General features: G+C 40.1%; 1 protein-coding gene across 1 annotated transcript in view; it reads left to right on the forward strand.

Annotated features, from left to right (window-relative positions):
• PTGFRN (prostaglandin F2 receptor inhibitor) overlaps positions 1–12423 on the forward strand; it is an 84498-nt gene that overhangs the window by 63883 nt on the left and 8192 nt on the right. Inside the window, exon 7 of the mRNA XM_018045969.1 lies at positions 9335–9442. Within this exon, the coding sequence (XP_017901458.1) occupies positions 9335–9442 (108 nt within the window). The remainder of the gene's footprint in view (positions 1–9334; positions 9443–12423) is intronic.

The following is a 12423-nucleotide window of genomic DNA, read 5'->3' on the forward strand; positions in this document are numbered from 1 at the left end:
TTTACCCATCTAAATATATAGTATGTATTTAAATATACTATGTGTGTGCTCAGTTGTGTCTGACTCTTGGTGACCCCATGGACTATAGCCCACCTGGCTCCTCTGTGCATGGGATTTCCCAGGCAAGAATGCTAGAGTAGGTTGCCATTTCCTTCCCCAAGTCATCCTCCCAACCCGGGGATTGACCCCGAGTCTCCTACATGTGCTGGAGGGTTCTTTACCACTGAGCCAACAGCGAATATACTATACCATAGTATATTTAGTATTTAAATACTATACTAGAGTATTGGGTTGGCCAAAAAGTCCATTCAGGTTTTTCCATAAGATGTTACAGAAAAAACCCAATCAAGCTTTTTTGGTCAACCCAATATTTATACTACACTATAAATATAAATGTATAGTATATTCAGAGTTGTGTAACCATCACCACTATCAATTATAGAACATTTTCATTACAATCAATAGAAACCTGCACCCTTAGCTAACACCCTTCAGTCCTCCCTCTCAACACCCTCCACTCTGCTCCCCAACCTCCTGTCCCCTGGCAACCACATACTTCCTTTCTGTCTCTATGAACTTGCCTATTCTGGACATTTCACATAAATGGAATGTAGTATATAGTCTTGTGTCTGGCTTTTTTCATGTAGCATGTTTTCAAGAGTCATCCACATTGTAATAATATATATCAGTACTTCGTTCTGTTTTTTTTTTAATTACTCTTTTTGTTGTTGTTGTTCTATGTCTATATTTTTTTGGTTGTGCCTTGCAGCTTGTTGGATCTTAGCTCCCTAACCAGGAATTGAACCTGTGCCCTCAGCAGTGAAAGCAAGAATCCTAACCATTGGACCGCTAGGGAATGTTGTGTGTATATATATTAACGTTAGAGAGTTGCAGCCTTTTATTTAGTACCTAGAGAATGCCAGTAATTTAACATGCTATCTTAGTAAATGTTGCTCACAGAGTTTTAACAAGAACAAAAATAAATGTAATAATTTCTGTGTCATCTTTGGCATGTTGTAAATTCAAAATGTTAGCTGCTTTTTCTTTTTAGCAGCACTGAGAGGAAAAAAGCACTGTAAAAATGCAGTTCTGGATTTGGTCTTACATGAAAAATGTAGTACAATGAAAACTTGAATGTCAAAAGGAACAGTACTTTAAAGAAGAAAAGGAGAGTTAGTTGCTCAGTCGTGTCCGACTCTTTGCGACCCCATGGACAGTAGTGGACCAGGCTCCTCTCTCCAGTGGATTCTCCAGGCAATAATACTGGAGTGGGTTGCCATTCCCTTCTCCAGGGGATCTTCCCAACTCAGGGATCGAACCCAGGTCTCCTGCACTGCTGGCAGATTCTTTACCATCTGAACCACCATTGAAGCCTGCTTTAACTAAACCGTTTATAAAATAAATGAGATATAAACTCATAGTCAGAAAAAGAAAATATCATTGTCTGAATATTGGGGAACTTTTGTTTCATTTGCAGGTTTAAATTTTTAAGTACCTGTGAATCAAATTTACACACAGCTTTTACTTAATGTCATTTTTGTCTTGAGAAATGCAAAATAATGCCAGTAAATACCACATTTTGTATATCAGAAAATAAGTTTAGGAATCTCAAAGTGCTTGGAAAGTGTTAGCATGGCTTTTTTTTTTTTTTGGTGGCTATAGCAAACTGTGCTCTCTCCACATAAACCTGTATAACTCACAACTACAAATACTACTGATTGTTTTTTAAAGAATCAAACACAGGAAAATCACATATTCCCTCCTTTTTGTACTTGAGCATTTAATGCAAAATAAATCATTAGCACTTCATTTTTATGACTGAATAATATTCTGTTACGTGAGTACACCGCATTGTGTTTATCTGTTCATCAGCTAACGGACATTTGAGAGTTTCCAGTCCTTGATTATTCTGAGTGATGCTGCTGTGAGCATCTGGGTGCAGGTTTTTGTGTGAACATACTACCTTTACTTTGACCCTCATTTACTCCCCCAATATTTGTGTATTTATTTTTGGTTGTGCTGTGCCTTTGTTGCCGTACACAGGCTTTGTCTAGTTGCGGAGAGTGGGGGCTGTTCTCTAGCTGTTCTCTAGCTAGTTGCCCTGCGTGACCTTCTCCCTGTGGCGGCTTCTCTTGTTGCAGAGCGCAGGGTGTAGGCGTGCAGGCTGCAGTAATTGCGGTTCCCCAGCTCTAGAGCACGGGTTCTATAGTTGTGGAACACAGGCTTAGTTGCCCTGCAGCATGTGCAATCTTTCCAGGCCAGGGACTGAACTCATATCCCCTGCGTTGCAAGGCAGATTCTTAACCACTGGCCTCCCAGGGAAACCCAACCCCCTCATTTTTAAAACAGATCGGTTGACACACGGCTATGTCAAATCCTTCAGGGAACATGGCAGAGTATAAAGATAAGAGGGAACTGGGCCTCGAGAGGGATTAAATGACTTGCCAAGAGTGAAAGATTCAAAGCTAAGACCCAAGTTTTATCCAGCCCATAGATTTCACTCTTTGAGGTCCCTAGGACTGAAGGTGGTAGGTGCTATTCTTGGTCTGATTTATCACAGCAATATTTCCATACACGAGTGAGTATCCCAACCTTGGGCCTCACCTTTGCTTTTGGATTAGGAAAGGATTTCCAATTAGTCGAGTCTCCAAAGCTCTGGTGGTATATGTGACTGTGTCTGTCAGTCTGCTTTGTTAAGAGTAATTATTAGCAGTGTTATGAAAGGGTTAATTAAAACAGGAGCATTTTAGTGTCTGTTCTGAATAATTTATCTTTGGTAAGTCAAATGTTTTTATGCCTTAAGTTAGGAAGATCTACTCTTTTTTTTTTAATAGCATGCATACATATTCTCAAATGGAAATGTTTCTGATTCATCTGTGTAATTCATTAAGCTCCTCTGACAAATCTGTGTGTGTTTCAGCAGGTAGATGATTTAAAATTTTTAAATTCCCAATCTTATTTAGAATATCAAAGTGAAGGATCATCACTTTTGAGTTTAACACTGAATGTTTTCACTAAATCTGCCCTGGATTCCAGTTAGAAATTTCTAGATGTATAAAATCATACTCACCTATAAAGATTCAAGTGTTAATTGAATCAGTACAATGAATGCAAGATATTTGTTGAATTGCATTTATATTAAAGATAAACTAAACCTTAGGTTTGTTTTATTTTAGTATTATTTTGTATTATTGTAACTTTTTGTAGTGTATAATGAAGTAATCTTCTGGCATCTAATAGTCTTTTTTTTGTTTTTTTCAATTTTTTAATTGGAGGATAATTGCTTTACAGTGTTGTGTTGGTTTCTGTTCTGGCATCTAATCATCTCTCAACCTTTAGATTAATAAAGAGTGAATATTGATTTTAAACCCTTGGAATTGGAAAGAACAGGGAAAATACAAGTGTCTCTTATTTATTTTCTAATAATAGCTTTATTGAAATAAGGTTAATATACCATAAAATTCACCCATTCAAAATATCAATTCAATGGTTTTTAGTATATTCACAGATATATATTGTACAACCGTTGCTAGTATCTAATTCTGGAACTTTTTAACCATTCCAGAAAAGCACATGCTGTGCCTGTTAATAATCACTCCCAACTCTACCTCTAGCCTCTGGCAACCGCTGTTCTGCTGTTTGTCTCTATAGATTTGCCTTTTTAAACATTTCATATGATTTGAAACGTGTATGTGGGCTTTTGTATTGTCTTCTTCTGCTGAAGCATTTTTTCAGGGTCTGTCATATTATATCATGTGTCAATAACTCATTCCTTTTGTTGCTGAATAATATTCCAGTGTGAGAATATACCGCATTTTGTTTAGCTGTTCATCAGTCCATGGACCTTTAGATTGTTTCCATCCTTTGGCCATTATAATAATAATATGCTGAATAAACGTTAGTGTACAAGTTTTTGTGTAGACATTGAATTTTCATTTCTCCCCTAGGAGTGATGCTGGGTCATAAGGTAACTCTTTAATTCTTTGAGGAATTGCCAAATATTTTTCCAAAGCAGCTGCACCATTTTGCATTCCCACCAGCAATGTGTAAGGGTTCCAATTTGTCTTCATTCTCACGAGTTAGTTATTGTTATTCTCCATCTTTTTTTTTTTTTTTAATTACAGCCAACCTAGTATATGTGAGGGCTTCCCTCGTGGCTCAGTGGTAAAGAACCTGCCTGCCAATGCAGGAGACATAAAGAGATGAGGATTGGATCCCTGGACTGGGGAAGATCTCCTGGAGAAGAAATGGCAACCCACCCCAGTATACTCGCCTGGGCTATCCCATGGACAGAGGCCCCTGGCAGGCTACCGTCCACGGGGTCATAAAAAGAGTCAGACATGACTTGGTGACTAAACAGCAACAAGTGTATATGAAGTAGTATTTCTTTGTGGTTTTAATTTGCATTTCCTTAATGACTGTTGATGTTGAGCATCTTTTCAGATATCAACAGTTCTTGGTCATATGTGTATCTTCTCTGTAGAGATGTCTAGTCATACCATTTACCCCTTTTTTAATTGACTTTTTTTTATTGTTGGCTAGTGGAGCTTTTCATAGTTTGAATACAAAAGTCCTTTAACAAAATATGTGATTTGAAAATATCTATTCTGTATGTAGTCTTTTCACTTTCTTAATTGTGTCCTTTGAAGCACCCAAGTTTTTAATTTTGATGAAGTCCGATTTATCTCTAGTTTATTTTTGTTGCTTGTGGGTTTGGTGTCATATCTAAGAAACCATTGCCTAATCCATGGCTGTGAGGATTTACACCTCTGGTTTCCTCTAAGAGTTTTACAGTTTTAGCTCAAACATTCAAGGCTATGATCCATTTTGAGTTAATTTTTGTCTGTGGTATGAAGTTGGGACTCAGCTTTATTCTTTTGTATGTGAATACTTAGTTGTCCTGGCACCATTTGTTGAAAAGTCTATATTCTTTCCCCCATTGACTTTGGTACACTTGTCAAAAATAATTTAACCATAAATAAAAGGATTTATTTCTGAACTTTCAGTTCTATTCTGATGATCCTGTATCTTTTCCTGTACCAGAATCATAATGTTTCATTACTTTAGCTTTCTAGTAAGTTTTGAAATAAGTGTGACTCTTCTGATTTTGTTGTTTTTCAAAGTTGTTTTGGCTTTATGGGCCGCTTGCATTTCCAAATGAATTTTAAGATCAGCTCATTAATATCTGCAAAAAAGATAACTGGGACTTTGATAGGGATTGTGCCAAATTTGTAAATCAGTTTGGAGAGTATTACCATTTAACACTATAGTTTTCTAATCCATAAACATGAGATGTCTTCCCATTTATTCGGGCCTTTTAAAATTTTTCAATGGTGTTTGTAGTTTCCAGCATACAAATGTTGAACTTCTTTCATTAAATTTGTCCTAGGTATTTTATTGTTGATGCAACTGTAAATTAATTGCTTTCCTAATTTCCTTTATTGTGAGTGTACAGAAACTGAACTGACTTCTATAAATTGGCCTTCTGTCCTGCAACCTTGCTGTAATTGTTTATTAGTCCTAATAGTTTGTTGTTGTTGTTTTTGTCGGTGGCTTAGGCTTTTTAAATGCAGGACCATGTCATCTGCGCATAGAGGTAGTTTTACTTCTTATATTCAGTTTCCCTTAGTGCCTTCTAATTACTTGTCTTGCTTAATTGTCCTGGCTGGAATCTCTAGTCAAGTGTTGAACAGTAGTGGCGCAAGTGGAATCCTTGTCTATTTCCTGATCTTGAGGGAATTTTTCCTGTTAAGCGTCTTTTACCCTTAAGTATCTTGCTAGCTATGGGTATTTCATAGACAGCAAATATTGAGTTGAGGAAGTTTTCTTTCATCCCTAATCTGTTGAATGTTTTCTTACGAATTAGTGTTGGGTGTTATCAAATGCTTTCTCTCTGACTGTTGAGATTCAGATGAATATGTGGGTATTTGTTCTTTGGGTTATCTGTTTTTGTTGTCTATAGGATTTTATTCCATTTTGTTTCATATTTGTTATTTGATGTTTCTTTAAAACTGTTATGAGAAAGAAGGGAGACAGAAAATCTTTTATATGTATTTCTAGGTGAGGAATAGGTATTGAATCTATTTGCCCAGTTCTTTAAATCTCATCATAATAGATAAAATCACTGTAGCTTACAGGTTGAATAGACTGCTTAAGGTTTTTGCTTTATTAAATCCATGGAGTTGTCATGGGTTCACAGTTTAATTAAGAGGAGCTGCATCAAATCCAACACCTAGCACATTGCAATAGCCCTGAATAGCTCCATGAGAATATTGACTTGATACTGAAGAGCTTTCACTTCCTAAAAATCATTGGCACACAGTAAAATACATGTAACAGAGAGGTCTTTCCTGCCCACCTTTTTGTCCTCTGTTTTCAGCACACTTACCTCTTGGTATAAGGACTGTGTTTCCCCAAGGAGCCTTACTGAGTTGTGACATCTTCTGACTCAAAGTATCAGGGGTTTAAATGTGGTTATATGGTTTAAATATGATGATGTTAAATATTTAATATTTGATGTTAAAAGAGTAATAATAACATTTTTCTTCTTAATAGAGAAGTTTGGAAATAAAATACAACGAAGAATCACCCAATCACCCTTCATCTTACCAGAGACTGCTAATTAGTGGTATTTGTTATCTTAGAATTTTTCCCTTACGTGTTTTCTTCATGATTTTGAAATCAGGCTGTATATGCAATTTTATGACCTGCTTTCCCCCACTTTAACATTATAAGAGAAGCATTTTCCATGTTATAAAAAATTATAGGTCAATACCAGCTTTAATGACTACACCTGCTAGAATTTGGCTAACCACTTCCCTGCTGATGACATGCAGATGGTCTGCAGTTTGGGCTTTCACAGAAATACTGTCCTTTACAGTCTTTTCTTAGGGGCATGGTTTGTGTCAATGTTTGTGTTTAAAAGTTAAGTGGTCCGTGTACTCTACAGATAGGAATCTGGGGACATGTAGTGGCCCTAGTTGTTCACTTAGATTATCTGTGCCATAATCTGTCATCTGTAAAGTTAACCAGACACATTCCCTCACAAAAGCAGCATTACCCAGAAATTGACCATAATAAAAACATTTCTAAGCCTGGGATAATGACCCGTATTAACAGTGAGTTGTTGATTTCGTCCGAAGGAAATCCACCGCTGTGAACAGTCCACAATGCAGGCCTTTTCCTTGGTCCTCGTCTGTGTGGTGAGAATGGCGCAGATCCTCTGTTGTTCCCATGGCCACAAGGAGAAATGAGAGCTGTGACTTGTGAGCCAGAAGGCATTTTGGGTTTCTTTGGAAATGTAAAGGAAAGAGAGTGAAATCTGTCCAAATTAGGTAGGGAAATTTGTCCAAATAAGGTAAAGAAAATATGTCCAAATTTCTTTGCTGTTTCTAATTAAGTAAAGAGGAACTGGAATCCACTATGAGGCTCTCCTTGTGTTTTATTATCTTGTGTTCTCTGAGAAGGCGCCTGGAACACTTTAAGAAAGCCCCATAGTATAGTTCTATTTTTAACCATGAAATTTCTAGTTGGAGAAAAAAAATTTAGTCCCCATTGCTCACCATGGTTGCTACTAACCTGTCCTCACAGATGACCATAAATGGCATGAAGTCCCCCCAGTCATCACCACTGAGCCAGCTCAGAGCAATGGGCGTAATCCTTTCCCACCTCACTGCTATAAACAGAGCAAATCCAGGGTGGTAAGGACCTGAGCAAACCGTGGCCGAGAGCCGAGTTAATTGAGGGACATGATGCCCAGAAGGGGGTGAAGTTTCCTTGTCCTTTTCGCTTTCATCCCATTCCCTGTGTCCTGGAACTGCCATTCTGTTGTGTCCTCCATCCCCTAGGCCCAATCTGAGTGCTCAGCAGAACCCACCAGAGCCATCTGACGCCTCAAGGTTTCCATGCTCTCCGACCATCATCCTTCACCTTTCTCCCAGCAAAACACAGATTACTCATGACCTCGGTGTTAGAAAAGCCCTCTGTTGAATTCGTCTTACTACTCATGTTGAAATAAAAGTATAGCCTTTTCAATTCTTTGCCTCATTGGTTCACATGACCTTTTACTCTCTCACAGTCATTTCTTTTGGATGTTAAAAAGTACCTTTTCCTTCCTGATAATCTGATTTTAAAGGTAGTTACATCTGCATTCTTAGCTTCGAATGAGTTTCAGAATCAGTGTCCAGGGCCATCTATCTTTGTTTTCAAGAAAACGCAAGGGAAATCCTATAGCATTGGTATTCTGGAATCATCTTCAGGCTTGCCTATTCCTAGATGTTAGAATTGGGATATGGTAACTATTGAGCTCTTAGGATCAGATTAGCTTAAAGCTGCTAAATCTCACCTAAAAAGTAAGCTGTCAAAGGGTTAAAACCAAAGAATGCAGTACCTAGCCCCTCTCTCTGCCTCAGGAGGGGATTAGAGCCACAGATTTCTTCCATACAAGGCATACCTTTTTTTAATATAAGTCATTTATTTGTGCCTAGTAATGAAACAACACAATGATAATTATCCCTACAGCCAAATGTATCCAACTGACTCTATGGTAAATATTATTAACTTCTAGCCCTAAATTATTTTTACTTTACCCTTCATATTTTCTTGCCCACACATATGCTCATTACCTTACAACTTACAAACTTGAAACAGCCCTGCCTTGCAGTGAATCAGTGATACTATGAGGAGTCAGCATGGTTTGTGTAGAACCATCTTCTGGCCTTTGGGAGAAGTAAAGGGGTCGTTTATAAAAGTGAACTGGGTGTTGAGGGAGGATTCCAGTGAAGCAGGCAGGACAGGTCCTGTCTGGGTGGTATTTAAAAGGAATTTCCAAGTGCCTCCGTTTCCCCCAGCAGATTGGAATCGCCTTCAGCTGAACCTTGTAGCAACATCATCATTGTTGGCCTGCCCATCTCCCTCCTGGATGTCAGCCTCGTAACAACAGGGCCCATTGCCAGTACCCAGCACAATGAAGCTACTCAGCCTGTTGAGACCAAAAGCGTCCCTGACTTAGTCCCAACCCCTCTGATCTCTGAGCCGTTCTGCCCTGGAAGTGAACTGTGTGGAGCCAGAAACATCCCCGACTGTACTAGGATGGGAGGTGGGGTGGTCTCGAAATGAGACTATGGTTGGAATCTTAAGGTGAAGCTCAGCTGGAAGTAGCTTAATTCATGTCTTTCTGAAGAGAAGAAAAACATCCTTAAAAACCTGTTTTGTGGATTTCTAGCCCAGTTGCAAGGAAAAGGGAGCCCACATTTGGATGCACATTTGCGCACCAAGAATGGGATTTAAACAAAAGTGAGAAAGAGGATCATGAAGTGATGTTACTTTCTTCCAGGTCCTATATTCAATGCCTCTGTGCATTCGGACACGCCGTCGGTCATCCGGGGAGATCTCATTAAATTGTTCTGTATCATCACTGTCGAAGGAGCAGCCTTGGATCCAGGTACCTCTCTCCATCCTTTCCCCTTCCTCATATGGCTTTTCTAAGTGTTGCTCATATCATCCCCACTGTGTTACAGATGTGAAGGTCAGGGATTGGATTGGCTATTTATTTCCAAAGTGCCTAGCTCGGTCGTTTGTATTCAGTAAATATTTACTGAGGACTTATTAAAATGGATGCCACTATCTGTTAGATGGTTTGGAAACACAGCTAGACATTTGAATGTAAGTTCTCATGGTGATCCAGTGGCCACTTCAGGGGCTAATTCAGGCTGATTTGCAACCCACTGGAAGAGTCCAGCTCCCTTCCATTTTGTCTTTCGTTTATTCCTTCAAATAGTTGTTGAATTCCTATAAACAGATGCTGTTCTAGATACTGGGATTACAGGCATGATCAAAATATTCTACATCTACTTTCATGGAGCTTGCAGCCTAGTTTATTAAACAGACAAGAAAGAAATCACCATATGTGTAATATCAGATAGTGATTAACACTGGAGAAATCCAAAGCAAAGTAAATGAGTGGCAAGTAACCAGAGTATGCTATTGCAGTTTAAACTTTTAGGAAATCTTTGTAAATCTTTTCTTTGCAGAAGATATTAGCAGGGCCAACAGGATGCTCATGAGTTGTGGGCCAGCAGCCTTACACCTTTTCTGCTTGGCGCCCTTAGTATGAGGTGCTGTGCTTCTCACTTAGATCCTTGGGGTTTGAAAGAATATTGAATATCTGCAGGTGTGTCTCTGCCCTCTGCAGAGCCTGTGGAGACCCTGACTCCCTGCCTAGGGGCTGCCCATGCTCTTACCTCCGGTGTCTTGAACTGCCTTCTCCATCATAGGCAGATTGATGACCTCACACAGATTTGCAACTTGAAAAGGCCAAAGTGTGCAGAGCTCGCTGAGTTCTTTGCGGAGACCACTGGACATGTGGCCCTGGGGTAGAAATGAAGCAGGTCTTCGTTCTGTGTTAATGGCAAGCCGTCCATAAACTGAGAGCGGGCTGTAGTTGATCTTGAGGGACCAACAGGAGCAGAGGCCCAGGCCTCCACCCACTGAGGTCTGACTCCTGCGTGGCCCCCAGCTGAAAGTCCAGGTGCGTCTAGCTCAGGGTCAGCAAACCTCTTCTGAAGGGACCCAGGTAGGGAGTATTTTCAGTTTTTTTGACTCTGTGGGCCATATGATCTCTGAGGCAGTTACTCTGCTCTGCTGTTGTAGAGGGAAAGCAGCCAAAGAGAATAAACAAATGGGCCTGGCTGTGTTCCAGTGAAACTTTATTTACAGAAACAGGTGGTGGGCTGGCTTGACCTGCAGGCTACAGTTTACTGAACCCTGCACAAGTTGATTGATACCAAAATTGACTCTTGTCAGGAACTTAAATATGATTGAGCTTTACAGGTTAAAAAAAAAAAAAAAAAAGGAGAGGGTTTATGGAAAACGTAAGAAAAGGAAAAGAAAAAAAAAACCATCCAAAACAAAGATCGTCGGTCAGCTCTGTCCTCCACTCCTGTGGGAGGCTGCCAGGAAAGGGGGAGCAGGGAGGTCCTTTGCAAAAGTTAAAATGATTTAATACTATTTTTGCCTCTAAACTTTATTTATAAAAAATGTTTTTTAAACTTTTTATTTTGTTTTGGTTTATAGCCAATTAACAAGCAATGTTGCGATAGTGTCAAGTGAGCAGTGAAGGGACTCAGCCATATGTATACATGTATCCATTCTCTCCCAAACTCCTCTTCTATCCAAGTTGCCACGTAACATTGAACAGAGTTGCATACACTCTATAGTAGGTCCACTGCAATATTCTTGCCTAGAGAATCCCATGAACAAAGGAGGCTAGTGGGCTACAGTCCTTGGGGTTGCAGAGAGTTGGACACAATTAGGCACGAGCCACCTAGATTCTTGTTGGTTATCCATTTAAAATATAACAGTGTATATGTCCTCCCTAACTATCCTTCCCCAACAATCCTTCTGTTTATAAAAAATTAAAAAAATTAAGCTCATTTATAAATATATAAAAATGTAACATTTCAATGTCTTTCTTATAAATTAATGGGTCACCAGTTGTGCCCTTAACGTAAGTCTTTCCCTCCAATGTAATTGTAAAAGCTATTGGAGAAGGAAACGGCAACCCACTCCAGGACTCTTGCCTGGAGAATCCCACGGGAGGAGGAGCCTGGTAGGCTACAGTCCATGGGGTCGCAAAGAGTCGGACACGACTGAGCGACTTCCCTTTCACTTTTACTTTCATAGGTAATTGCAATGTAGTTACAAAAGCTATGGGTAGCTGTTATCTTACACATCACAATTTTCCAGACCTTTGCACTCTTGGACTACATGGGTACAAGATTCTGAATAATTAAACACAAGTTGTGGTTTCATTTTTCCTCACGTTTCCTATGGACTATGAAGGAATTGTCTTCTGGAAAGGACTTGTGGCCCAAGTGGGCCAAGTGCCAGCACAGCGGGAGGGGTGGGGAGGATCACAGCCCTTTAGAGGTGGGGTCCAAGTCAGATTCCCTAGAAGCAAAGCCTGAGACAAGCGTGCAAGTGATTAATTGAAGATATGCCCTCAGGAGGAAGCTACGAGGGACTGAGGGAATCAAGGGAGAACTAGGAAAGAAGCCAGGCCAAGATCGGAATTCAGGACAAGTGTGACCCCCTATGGAGCGCCCCAGAGCATGGGCTATACCACAGAATGTGACCTTGTTGAGCTAAGGCTCTTATACCTGCCCTCCCCAGTTGTTGGTCGTTGCCCACAGTGAATGGCTGGGGAGGGGTAGCATTTCCTCACCTCCAGGGGAGGCTCTCCTGGAGGTGGCTTCTGACAGCTAAGGACAGTCCACTGGAGAAGGGGTCAGGTGTGAGAGCTTAGCAGCCGACACCTAGAGCAGCTGGGGGCCCAGTGCTCCAGCGGGTCAGGGCCGAGTGCCAGGAACACCTGCTGCAGGCGGCAGTGCCCTTCCCGTCAGAGCATCTCCTAGTACAGAGTGT

This window comes from Capra hircus, chromosome 3, assembly GCF_001704415.2.
Source record: "Capra hircus breed San Clemente chromosome 3, ASM170441v1, whole genome shotgun sequence".
NCBI lineage: Eukaryota > Metazoa > Chordata > Mammalia > Artiodactyla > Bovidae > Capra > Capra hircus.